At 35.9% G+C, this 13,621-nt stretch overlaps 1 protein-coding gene across 1 annotated transcript; it reads left to right on the forward strand.

Annotated features, from left to right (window-relative positions):
• Nucleotides 1–1,087: 1,087 nt before the first annotated feature.
• On the forward strand, nucleotides 1,088–3,517 carry LOC110709236. Its single transcript, XM_021887450.1, has 2 exons — nucleotides 1,088–2,720; nucleotides 3,011–3,517. Exons 1-2 carry the CDS (start codon nucleotides 2,261–2,263, stop codon nucleotides 3,043–3,045), a joined length of 495 nt encoding a protein of 164 aa, XP_021743142.1. The 5' UTR covers nucleotides 1,088–2,260; the 3' UTR covers nucleotides 3,046–3,517.
• Nucleotides 3,518–13,621: the final 10,104 nt, after the last annotated feature.

The raw sequence follows: 13,621 nt of genomic DNA on the forward strand, positions 1-13,621 counted from the left end.
TTAAATAAAATAATAATAATAATAATAATCTTTAAAAATTAAAAAAAAAAACAAATTAAATGGTTAAACCAATAAGATAATGACACGTGTCCCACATAACCTGTTAATTAGGTTATTAACAGGTCATAACTTGTTTAAAGCGGATACTCTCCAAAGTTTGTATTATTTAGAAATAATCAAAAGATTGACTTGTTTTTGGCGGACCACTCAAAATTTGTATTATTTTTAACAATTTTTCCAATATATAATGTACTTCGTATTAAAAAAAAAAAAAAAAAAAAAAGTGTTCTTAAAATGTTTCATTGAATGAGGATCACACTTCTACCATCTTAGCTAGAACCACATAAATATATAATATGAAGTACATTTTACTATTTAAGAATGTACAATAAGCTAAAAATGTGAAAAATCTACGGAGTAGTTGTCATTGTATAATAATTTACTTACAAATAAGAAAAAAAATCAACAAGTCTTTTAAACCCTTTAATATAAACAAAAATTACTAAAGTTACACTTGGAGTAACGCCCAAATCATACAATAGTTATTGTATTTAAAAATGGTGTAACATGTGCCAAAAAATGGATGGAACAAAACAATTGAAAGATTAAATAAAGTCTTGATTGGTTACAAGTTACTTATAAGTTTACAAGTCCCTTAAGCCTATTTATAAGGTTAGTAATGAGTCTTAAAGATTAACGGCCTCCTTAGGTATGGCTGAAACAATGCCACATTGCCTAAAGATTTGGGCAGAGTTGTAGTCTTGTTCTTGTAGATGATAAGTTGTTGAATGTTATTAAATACTTCTTTATTATAATTCAATTATGGTTGATATAAAAATAACGGTGATTTTTTTTTAACAATAAGTATTATGTAAGGCGGGTGTAGGTTAATTTTATTATAAGACGGTCAGTTTGAGAGTAATTTCAACTATTTTTATGGTAACTATAACCACTAAAAGGTTAACTTTAATTTGTCGTTGGTTTGAATTTTATTTTAAGGTGAAATTTCTTATTATAGAGTCGTGATTATATAGTATAAAGGTTAATATAATTAATCTAATACATTATAAGTTTTTTTTGTAAGATAAAATTTATTATTAAAAGATTAATAACTTTTGTGGTATAAAGGGAAACTTTAAATACTTGTATGATAACTTTAACCCGTCTAATAATAAATTAACGTACACCCGCTTTTTTTTGGGAGAATTTGTGTGTTTTGAAAGGTTATGAGAAAGGTTAGGGCTAAACCTATTGGAAATGAATGAGATGTATTGAAAATAATAGTGTGTTTTTTCCAAATAGAAAGTGTTTAAGCTAATTTAAGACGGACAAAAAAAAGTGTTCTAAATGTTTTAGGATTTATGGGTTAATACATTCTATACTACAACATGCACTAAATCTGTTAAGATAGAATATATCTTATATGATAATATTTTAGGAATATATTGTGGTATTATCTTGATAGGTTAATTATTCCCCAAGCTATACTCTTGTATAAATATACGTTAAAGATGAATGAGAATATTTGTGCTTTTGTGATTAATTTGTCATTGTATCAAAAGCCAAACCAAATCCTAAATAAAATTTTTTTTCCGTGTGAGAACAAATCGTGAGTGATGGGTGAGAAGACACCGATAGATTGACTTAACATATTACCTTGATAATCCCGGTAATGTGATCACGCCTATTCAATTGCGTGCGCGAGAATTATGATGAGTAGGCACAAGCTATCCGTCGATCTTTGATGGCTAAAAGAAAATTTGGTTTTGTGGATGGCACAATCCTACAACCAAAAGATAAATCGAAATTGGTGGACTGGATTGCGGTACAGTTGGTGTTGGTATCATAGATTTCTAACACTTTTGATTCAAAGCTACGCCCCACGATCGGTGATTATGATGATGCTAGTGTTAGTGGACGAATTTGAGAATCGATTTTGTGTTGTTAGTGGTACTCATTTGTGCCAATTGAAGACAGCCTTGGGCGAGTGCAAGCTAAGCAAACTCCGCAAGAGTCGGTGGCTGACTATTTTGGCCAGCTCTTGAAGGTGTGGAAAGAACTTCTCACGTTTATACATGTGCCGAAGTGTGCGTGTGGGAAGTGTGTATGCAACATACTTGCCCAGGTGGAAGAAATTAGGGAGGAAGATTACCTCCACTATTTTTTGATTGGGCTAGAAGACCATTATGCTCCGATCAGAGCATAATTTCTTGCGCAAAAATCTCTTCCATCAATTGATATAGCTTATCAAAATATAGTCATGGCAGAGAGGCTTCGTGGTAGGGGTTCGACCAAGGAACCCAAAGATACGGTTATGGCGTTTTGGGTGGATGCGAAGTCGAAATCAAAGTTTGTTGACAATAGTGATAAATTATGTAACCATTACAATCGGGAAGGACATGATGAAGTGGGTTGTTTTCAATTGATTGGCTATCCCGAGTGGTGGGGTAATCGTGGACGAGGCAAAAGTGGTCGTGGACGTGGAGGGGGATGTGGCAGTGGTGGCCGAGGGTCTCGTAACAGCAGCAGTGGCTCGGCACCGTCTAGCTCCTCTTCCCAACAGTCTTCTGTCCGTGCAAGTAAAGTGGCAGGGGGCTCGACAAAGCAGCAACAAGGTGGGGCATCTACCTCTGATGATGCAGCTGGCTTGGTGGGTATTTCGGCTACCCAAATTCAGAAAATATTGGATATTTTAAATCCAACAAATAAATCATTACACGGTAAGATGAATAGTATGCCTTGGATTGTCGATACGGGGGCATCAAATCACGTTACTTGTGATTTTACGATGCTAAAAAATGTGAAGAGAGTAAAAAAATTGTCCCGTGGGGTTGCTAGATAGACAATCGGCTAACGCGGATCAGTTAGGATGGTGATATTGCCAGGAGGATTACAACTTGAGAATGTTCTTTATGTGCCTCAATTAACTTGCAATTTAATATCCGTAACTCAATTAAATGATGAATCTAAATGTATAATGCAATTCACTAACAAAATATGTGGTATACAGGACCTGCAGACGAGGAGGGTGATTGGTGTGGGTGAACGTGAAGATAGACTGTACCTTTTCCATGGTGTTCCACAAGTGAAGGTTCTAGCAGTAGATGGAGAGTCTTTGTTGGATCTATGGCATCAACGGATAGGTCATCCATCAGAGACAGTGTTGAAGATGATTCCGATTGTGAGTGGTTCTTCAAGGAGACTTAATAATAAAACATGTGATGTTTGTCCTCGTGCAAAGCAATCTAGATGTAGTTTTCCAATTAGTGATAATAAAGCAAGTCGTATATTTGAACTTGTTCATATTGATTTGTGGGGCTCGTATAAAACACCTTCTTTGTGTGGAGCTCATTATTTTTTGACAATAGTTGATGATTTTTCTAGGGGTGTTTGGATTTATTTATTGAGAAATAAAATGGAGGTTGAATTGATGTTTTTGAATTTTATTGCTATTGTTAAACAACAATTTAATCAAGTAATTAAAATTGTTAGGAGTGACAATAGGACGGAATTTAATTCCTTGCAAAATTACTTTTTTAATCATGGCATATTGTTTGAAACTTCGTGTGTGGGTACACCCCAACAAAATGGCAGAGTTGAGCGGAAGCATCAACATATATTTTAAATGTGGCGAGAGCATTGATATTTCAAGGAAATTTACCATAAAAAATTTTGGGGGAATGTGTTTTAGCGGCATGTCATTTGATTAATAGAACCCCAACCCCGTTGCTTGGAAATAAAACACCATTTAAAGTTTTGTTTAATAAACCTCCATCATATGATTATATTCATATTTTTGGTTGCTTGTGCTACGCTCACAATCAAAAGAATAAGGGTGACAAATTTGCGAGTCGGAATAGGAAGTGTGTTTTTCTAGGATACCCATTTAGGAAGAAGGGATGGAAAGTGTTTGATTTGGAGACCAAGGAAACTTTTGCTTCGTGTGATGTGAGATTTTTTGAGAATATTTTCCCATATGTTGCTCAGTCGAATGAGGGGAACATGGTTCCTTTACAAATTATTAATATGGGGGATGCTTAGAGTGACGACGAGTGGGAATTGATGATGCCACAGCCACGCCAACCCACTAAACAACCCAATGGAAACCCAGCAGGCACTGGCAGGGCTAACCAGTAGTCATGAGGAGAGTTTGCCCAGCCCGTTGGGAATCATGCGGATGTTGGCCGTGAGCAGCAGCGACAGGGGGGAAGTGTGCCTGAGCATGAGTTACAGCAGCAACAGAGGGGTGTAAAGCGCCATGTGATTAAGCAGGGAGAGTGTGTGAATGAATTTCAGCAAGTACAGGGATGTAATGATGTTGAGGAGATGGGTAAAGGTAAACAACATAAAATTCCTTCAACAAAATTAAAGGATTACGTGATTCATACAATACGGAAAAACAGTACATCCAACAAGGCACCAACATCATCATCATCCTTCTCAGGTACTCCTTATCCTCTCACATATTTTGTTGATTGCTCACGTTTCTCAAAAAACCATAAAAAATACATTGCAACTATAACTGATAGGCCATCGTCGAGCCTACCAAATATAAATCCTATCTTGGTCTCACTAACCAATAGCAAGGGTAAGAAAGGGTCAAACCCAAGAGAGGTGTTGAATCAACCACCAAAATACTACTGTTTTAAATAAGCTAAATCAAGTCAAATTTGGGTTGGTTTTAAGTAACTTCTACTAGTTCATTTCAACTAAGGCTAAGGGGAAATTAACAATATTAATTAAGAGGAATCTAGGGCTCGGGTTACACCACTCAACTTCATCACAAATCACAATTAACATGCATCAATCAAGGTAAATTAGGGGATAAATTAAGAGAAGTCATTTAAGGCACCCAACTACTCTCTCAAGCTAGAGGGATTACTTGAATCATGAATACAACCTACTCTCGTGATTACAAAGCATAAAACAAGTATTAAAGCATAATCACGACGACATAAACATTCCCTTGAATGGAAATTCCTATTCTCATGGCATTTCAAGTCAATTAAGCATAAGGGAGCTAACTCAAGTTCATCTCTCGATCATTCGTTGAGAAAGCTTAGATAAATAGTTCTAGCAATGGCCATATACAAAAACTAAACAATGAAACCACTTAAGCTCAACTAATTAACACCCCACAATAATCAAATTAGCACATGTAACAAGTTCTTTGTGACTACATTGAGGGTTTTACCCAAACCCTAGAAATTAGACTACTCATAATCCATGGAAATTAAAGCAATTAAAGATTTCAAACAGTTCATGAGCAAAATCAAACTAAGAATTAAGCTAATTAACAATCTAAGCATACAAGAATTAAACAAGTAGCTAACAACTAAGTAGAGAGAAGATAAAAGAGTAAGGAAAAAGAATGTTACTAGAAGCTTCAAACTTGAACAACAATGGTGGAATTTTGTCTTCTACAATGATTGAAATTGAGTTTTCCAAGCTAATAATTAAAATCTAACTAATGATTTGAGAGTTTTAATGTTCTAATAAGATTAAAAACTAAGAGAAAAGCTCTAAAAACTTGGATAAGCATACAAGGGGAGCCAAGGGGGTATATATATTACCCTCAAAACAAAAAGGACGGAGAAAACGAGAAAAGAGCCCGGAAACAAGCTTGCACGGACGTGAGAAATTTGGCACGGACGTGCAAAGTTTGGCACGGACGTGAAGAAGGGTGAAAAAGTGCTGCCAAGAATCGAGCAGGTCTGCATGGACGTGCAGATTTTGGCACGGACGTGCAGCTTTGCACGGTCGTGCCATTTTGTTGCACCTCCGTGCAGAATTCCCTGCCTAGATCGCTTAAATTCGGGAGGCTGTAAATTATTTGTTTCTTGCCAAAAATGGACTTGTGACTAGTCGTCGGAAAGCTCTTGAGACGAACTTTAATCTCCAATTTGAATCACTTTAAAAGGTTGATTAGATCAAAAGTTATGGTCAGTTTAAGTTGACACTTACACAAACAACCCTTCAAGGCTCTCCAAAATCTTTTTATTTCTCTTTAAGGCACTCATCCTTCTTACTCCATGGATCTATCAACCAAGCTTGCCCTTCTCCTTGCTCACATCCATAGTACTAAAAATAGCTACATTACATCAAAAACACAAACAACCCGTGAAGCATGGATGGTACAAAATTTGCATAAAAATAGGATAAATAATGAACTTTGATGCCGAATAATAACAAAAACAAGGTTCAAAAGTACCCTAAAATCATGCGAAATAACTAGTTATCAATAACAGCAGGTCATGAGCCTAAAAATTTTAAAGAGGCTATGAAACATGCAGGGTGGAGAGATGCAATGGCCGCGGAGATTAGAGCTCTAGAAGAGCAAGGCACATGGGTTCTTGAGAAGCTTTCGCTTGGGAAGAAAGCTCTTGGAAGTAAATGGGTGTATACAAAGAAGCGAGATGAACATGGTAATTTGCTAAGATTAGAGGCGAGATTGATAATCTTGGGAAATCATCAGGTTGAAGGCCTAGATCACAATGAGACGTTTACTCTGATTGCTAAAATGGCGACAGTTCGAACATTTCTTGCGGTAGCTGCCGTGAAAGACTAGGAAGTGCATCAGATGGATGTGCATAATGCATTTTTGCATGGAAACCTAGAGGAAGAAATTTATATGAAAATTCATCCTGGTTTCAATAAAGATAACTCTGATTATGTTTGTAGGATGAAGAAGTCATTATATGGCCTAAAACAAGCTCCCAGATGTTAGTTTGCTAAATTGACTACGGCTTTGAAGAATTATGGATTTAAACAATCCTCGCCTATTCAAATTATTCTTTGTTCACTCTAACCAAAGGAAAATTACAGTTGAATGTGTTGATCTATGTTGATGATCTGATTGTTCCAGGGAATGATAAAATTGCCTTGTCAAGGTTTAAGGCATATTTGGGAAATTTTTTTAAGATGAAAGATTTGGGAGTGTTGAAATACCTCCTAAAACTTGAGGTTGCTTGAAACAAGCAGGGATTTTATATTTGTCAACGGAAATATTCTCTTGATATTATTTCTGAGACTGGATTATTGGGTAATAAGCCTGCAGATTTTCCGATGGAACAGAATCATAAATTGGCCCTAGCAGAAGGTAGGGTGTTGGATGATGTGGAGAAATATAGGTGGCTTGTTGGGCGCCTAATTTATTTGTCTGTGATTAGACCAAATCTTGTATATCCTGTTCATATATTGTCTCGGTTCATGCAGAGTCCTGGAGAAGAACATTGGGAGGTCGCACTTCGTGTGGTTCGTTACTTAAGAAAATTCCGGGTCAAGGAATACTTCTTTGTTCAGACAGCGAGTTGCAGCTTGAAGAGTGGTGTGATTCTGATTGGGCAAGTTGTCCTCTGACGAGGAGGTCGTTGATAGGTTGGTTTGCGTTACTTGGTTTTTCTTCTGTGTCTTGGAAAACCAAGAAACATCATGCTGTTTCTTGCTCTTCTGCTAAGGCGGAATATAGGTCGATGGCTGATGTGACTTGTGAGCTGAAATGGTTGAAACAACTACTTGGGGATTTGGGTGAACCTATTTTGTTATGGTCAGTCTGCACTATACATAGCTCAAAATCCGGTATTTCATGAAAGAACGAAACATATTGAGGCGGACATGCATTTTGTGCGAGATGCGATTAAGGATGGTTTAATTTCACCTTCGTATGTGCCTACGAAGGCGCAACTAGCAGATATTTTTACGAAAGCTTTGGGGAAGGCTCAATTAGAGTTTTTACTTGACAAGTTGGGCATTCGAGATTTTCATGCTCCAATTTGAGGGGGGATGTTAAGATAGAATATATCTTATATGATAATATTTTAGGAATATATTGTGATATTATCTTGATAGGTTAATTATTCCCCTAGCTATTCTCTTGTATAAATATACGTTAAAGATGAATGAGAATATTTGAGCTTTCGCGATTAATTTGTCAAAACCTCTAATCTATGTATAAGGAGAAAATACAATTTTATCACCTTTATAAACAAAATATGTTTATTAAGTGACAAAATTGTAAATAAATTAAAAGTGGGCTTTATAGATATTGACATGATTACAAAAATACCATGTTGAGTGAGCAAATTTGTTTATTGATGTGATAAATTAGGGCGTCTCATGTACGAAGTATAACGGTATAAGGCCATATATGCCTTTATTCCATAAAGTGATGAAGCTATACATCATGGAATTGCTTTAGTTATACAAATACTTCCCAAGCTTAGGCATATGACCTTTCGGCCAACTTCTGGCCCAAATTTTCTATATGGCCCAATAGTCCATCATTATGTTATAATCAACCCTTGGACTATTAAGGGTATTAATCTGCTAATCTCAAGCAATACATTTTGCATCGGTAACATTGTAAACTACTCCGTACTGCCTACCTCTTTGTTGCTTGTTGTGTCTCAACTCTCAAGGTGAGGTTTGACAAAAAATCTAAGGACCTTGTCAAGTTAATCTCACAAAGCATGGGATAGTGCCTCAGATTGCCAGTTTTATTCTTTTTCTTATGTGGCTTGTTATTCAATCATCCTTTCAATTACATGAAATGTCTATAATTTTACTCCCTCCGTTCCACAATGATATTTTTGTTTTCCATTTTGAGTGTTTCAAAATGATATTTCTACTTTCTATTTTAATTTCTCACATGTTCTCATTAATTTCTCATAATACCCTCATTTTAATGGTCCAAATCCAAAAAAATAGTCTCAATGTCTTTATTCCAAAATAATAAGGGGTTCCAATGAACTTTTTTTTCCAAAAAAAAGTTGTCTCATACTCCCATAATATTTAAATGGTCCAAATGTACTTTATCTCAAGATTCTTTTCCTTACCTTAATTTACACAAAAGATTCCAAATAAGAATATCATTACGAAAAAGAGGGCTTACTTCGTTGTCCCTTAAACACTTTGATCTTTTTCTAAATTACATGTGATAATTAAATGTGCATTTACGATTGATATTAAATCCCACATGCTACAAACTTTACACTCGTCCTTCCATCACAGTAACTCCCCATTTATATTTGTATATTTTGCCATGAGATCATATACGATGCACCTTAAAACTAATCCACGCACATTTATTATAAGTGTACTGGGATATATAAGAAAAGTAAAATAAAATTGACAATTTTTTTTTTTTTTTTTTTTTTTTTTTTTTACAACTACTAAGTACATTAAATTGCAGGTGTAAAAACGATTTGCAAATTGATGTGTTACTACTTTAATCACAATCCACCTTGAGGATATAACATCATTGAAACTTTGAAAGGCGAATTCCATTATTTTGATATCCTATTATGTCCAGTGCAGAGAGATATCCCCTACATACTCTCGATGTTTTAAGAAGATAAACCACTTTAGTAGAGTCTGTGTACATCTATATTGCCATGGAAGTGAAGGCTTTTATCCACCTGAGAGCATGAAGGCAAGCAAAATCTTCGTCATGAAGAAGCGAAGTTTTTCACCCCATTAAACATGGCACCAAACATTGAAGTGATAGTCCAACCTAAACATGACTTAGTGGTTCCAAACCGCTAAGTTCTATTCATATTACTCTTAAAATAACACGAGGATTGTGAACCTTGGAGTATGTTGAACGTCTTTCTTGCTATTATAAATTCAAATGACTTGCCTGTTTGGTTTGATATAAAACTTTTTTAATGAAAAATTAGTTTCATGAAAGACATGTTTTTAAAGAAAACCACAATTGCAAATTAGTTTTCCTTTGTTTATTTAATTTCCATACAAGAAAAGTTCGTTATAGTAAAACGTAAAATAGGAATGGAAATATGAGGATGGATGAGAGGAATTGAAAGTAAAAAGTGTTGGAAATTCTTGAAAAAAAACAAAGAAAAGAGTGGTATAAAAGTGGGGTAAATGTCCCACATTGAAAGAAAAAGAGAGCTCTCCCTTTAGTCCTACTTAGTTTCTTAAGTGGGAGTGGGTTGTTGACTATACCTCACACACACACGTACGTAGAGGTGTTAATTTGGATAATCGGATGGAGTTTGGGTTGGGTTTGTTCGGATCGGATATGTTCAGGTCAAAATTATTCTTCTAACTCGAATCGAGTCGGGTTGGGTAAAATTCGGGTCATGGTCTATCGAGTCCAGGTCGGATATGAGTCGAGTCAATTCCAAATCGGTTCATGTTCGGTTTGGATAAATTCAAATCAGGTTCAAAACGGGTTTGACCGGGTTAATTTCGAATGATTTTGGTTCGGTCAAGTTCGGTTTGATTAAGATAAGGTTGATTCAATATTTGGACAATTCCGATTCAAATCCTTTCCGTGTTTGTCTAGAATTAGGTCGAGTTGACTAAATTCAATATCCAAATAAGGTCATTTTTAAACTAGAGTAATTATTGAATTTTTACCTTATTATTGGGTCGATATCAAGTCATTCATGTGTCATTTCTCATATTGCGTGGTTAATTATTACGAAATGTGAAGAATTAGTTTTCTCAATCAATCAGTTCTTGTGCAATATTTATCTTGGAGCCAAATTCAAATTGAATAATTATCGATGACTTATCATACCTACGTACATAAGTGAGACAAATAGTAATGAACTAGTGATAGACTAATAGATTGATAGATAATAGTCTCATATGGTGATATACAAAAAAATAATGTCCTCTTTTTTTAAGGTACTACTTTTCAATTGTTTAATCTCATGATGCTATGAGTACTATTAGTTTGCTTTATTACTAATTCAATTTGTATAAGATATTTGTTAGAGTTTTAGACTTTCTAACTTATCAATAATTAGTAAATTTGTAAATGGATAGTAGTATAAGAACTTGAAAAAAAAAGGTCAATAATCGGTTAGGTTTAAAATTATGGCCGAGTTAAAATCGGATCGGTTTAAAATCGAGTCAGGTTAATATCAGTTCAATTTAAAAACAGATCGGATTAAATCGGTTATTTGTCGGGTCATTTTCGGATCGGGTTCAGTTCAAGTCGGGTCAAATCGATTTGGTTTGAGTTCAAGTCGGGTCATATCCGGTTCGGGTTGAATTCAACAGTGCCGAGTCAAGTTCATATCGGGTTAAATTCGGATTCGGATTAAGTTCGGGTCGGTTACAGATCGGATTTGGGTCCATAATTTCTCGAGTCAAATCAGATCAGTTACAGTTCGAAACGAATGTTTTTTTTTCGGATCGGTTCGGTTTTGACACCACTACACGCGCGCGCCGAGCCGGGTCGGACTCGTTGACTTAGGGAATGCGTGGGCGTGGGCGGGCTGTGGGCCCTCTTTCTTTTTGGAGAAATTTTTATCTCTTTTTCTTACTTTGGTAAACACAATTTTCTTAATTATAATTTGACTGTTAGAGTTTAATTAGCCCTTGATTCCGGTTAATTAATTGGCAGATTTATTTCTTGTCGTTTTGGTGTAACGTATCTGGTCACTTGGGTAAACGAACCTAGACACTTTCTTGTGGTAACTGTTTCCTGCTTCTTCCCTATAAATAGTCGTGCTTTCACCAGCCATTATATATAACACAGAAACTCTCTTCTCTAAAAAATTCTAAACACTATTCTCTGATTTCTGGGCAAACATTCTGAGTTTCGGGTTTGTGAGTGCACACAAACTCCAGCGTCGTGCTTATCCTGGAGGGCGACCGCTTTGCGTCTGCTCCACCGGGAGGTAGCGCGAAATCGTCTTTTAGGTCAGTGGTTATCCACGACGCGGCTAATGTCATTTGGTTCGCATTCCATTGAGATAAGTTTTTACTGTTTTTTATAGCATATAGGTCTAATAATCTAAAAGACTATTATGGCTTCCAAATTTCTGATTCCTGATATGTCTAAGTTAGAACCTCTTGATGGAAAGAATTACAAACGTCGGGCTGTTAGGATGCGTTTTTATTTGGAGCAAATTGATGTTGCTTATGTGCTTGATGAAATTGTTGAACCTGTTGATAAGGATGATTTGTCTGAAATTGATGTTAAGTTTGCTAAGGATGATTGAAGCTGTAAGGGCATGTTGCTGCATCATATATCGAATAATCTGTTGGATATTTATATGGGTTTTTATCATGCTAAGGATATTTGGGATGCTTTAGAGAAAAAGTATGGTACCGATGATGCTAGAACTAAACGTTATTGTGTTAGTAAGTGGTTGAGTTTTCAAGTTTAGGATGATAAACCTATTATTGATCAAGTGCATGCTTATGAGAATGTTTGTATTAATATGGCTGCTGAAGGTTTGTCTTTCTGTGATATAACCCTTGCTTTTGTTTGTATTGAGAAACTCCCTCCCTCTTGGAAGGATTTTCGTAACCAATTGATGCACAAAAAGAAAGACCTTACCCTAGAGGAACTTGTAGGACACCTAAAAATTTAGGAAGAGAACTGTATTAAATATAAAGGCCAATCTGTTTTCCCTTCCTCTTCTTTTGCCAAAGCCAACCTTGTTGAACTTAAACACAACAACCAGTCCAAAAACACTCCACTTAAACCCAAAGGAAAAGTCTAGAAATATAAGTTTAAGGGAACTTGTTTTGAGGGTGGTCTGACTGGTCACAGGCGAAAGATTGCAGGGTCAAGAAGAAAACCGAGCAGAACCAAGTTAACCTTATTGAAAGTACTGATGAAATTATTGTTGTTGTTTTAGAAGCTAACATGACAGGTGATCCTACTGAGTGGATTGTTGACACTGGCGCAACAAGACACATTTGCACCAACAAAGACATGTTCACTACCTACGACAAGGTTGATGGTGAAAATGTTTTCATGGGTAACTTAGCTAGTGCTTCTGTCCAAGGAAAAGGAAAGATCGTTCTCACTCTCACTTCTGGAAAATTGCTTACTCTTACTAATGTTTTGCATGTTCCAGAAATGTGCAGAAACCTTATTTCTGGCAGTTTTCTCATGAAAGCTGGACTGAAGCTCCCTTTTGATTCTAATAGATTAGTTCTTACTCACAATGGGGAATTTGTGGGGAAGGGCTTTTATAATGGGGGGCTTTTTACTCTTGATGTTAAAGTTAACACTATGAATAAGAATGCTAGTACTTCTTCTGCTTATATCACTGAGTCTATTGATTTATGGCATGCAAGATTGGGTCATGTTAATATTGATTCAATTAAAAGGCTTAAACACTTAAACTTAATCCCACGGTTTTCTAATACTGATTTTTGGAAATGTGAAATTTGTGTTGAAGCTAAGTATTCAAAGAAACCATTTAAATCAGTAGATAGGCAAACTGAAGTACTAGAGCTTGTTCATAGTGACTTGGATGATTTTAATAATCATGAGAGCAGAGGGGGAAAAAAGTATTACATAACATTTGTTGATGACTGCTCACGTTTTACCATGGTTTATCTTGTCAGGTCTAAGGACGAAGCTAAGGAAATATTCCTCGGATATAAAGTTGAGGTAGAAAACGAATTGGACCAGAAGATTAAGAGGGTTAGGTTTGATAAGGGGTGGTGAGTACGGCCCCAACACTCTTAAGGCATTCTGTGAGAAAATCAGCATCATACATGAAACAACAGCTCCCTATACACCCGAACAAAATGGTATAGCTGAAAGGAAAAATAGAACTTTAACGAATATGATGAATTCTATGCTTATTAGTTTTGGGCTTCCTGATAACATGTGGGGGGAGGC

Source organism: Chenopodium quinoa, unplaced genomic scaffold, assembly GCF_001683475.1.
Source record: "Chenopodium quinoa cultivar QQ74 unplaced genomic scaffold, ASM168347v1, whole genome shotgun sequence".
In the NCBI taxonomy this organism is placed as follows: domain Eukaryota; kingdom Viridiplantae; phylum Streptophyta; class Magnoliopsida; order Caryophyllales; family Amaranthaceae; genus Chenopodium; species Chenopodium quinoa.

Bases quoted from the DNA above. Each gene is read 5' to 3' on its own strand.
- LOC110709236 (XM_021887450.1), top strand. From the start codon at position 2,261: ATGGCAGAGAGGCTTCGTGGTAGGGGTTCGACCAAGGAACCCAAAGAT. The intron at 2,721-3,010 runs GTAAGATGAATA...TGTGGTATACAG, and splicing joins AACAAATAAATCATTACACG to GACCTGCAGACGAGGAGGGT.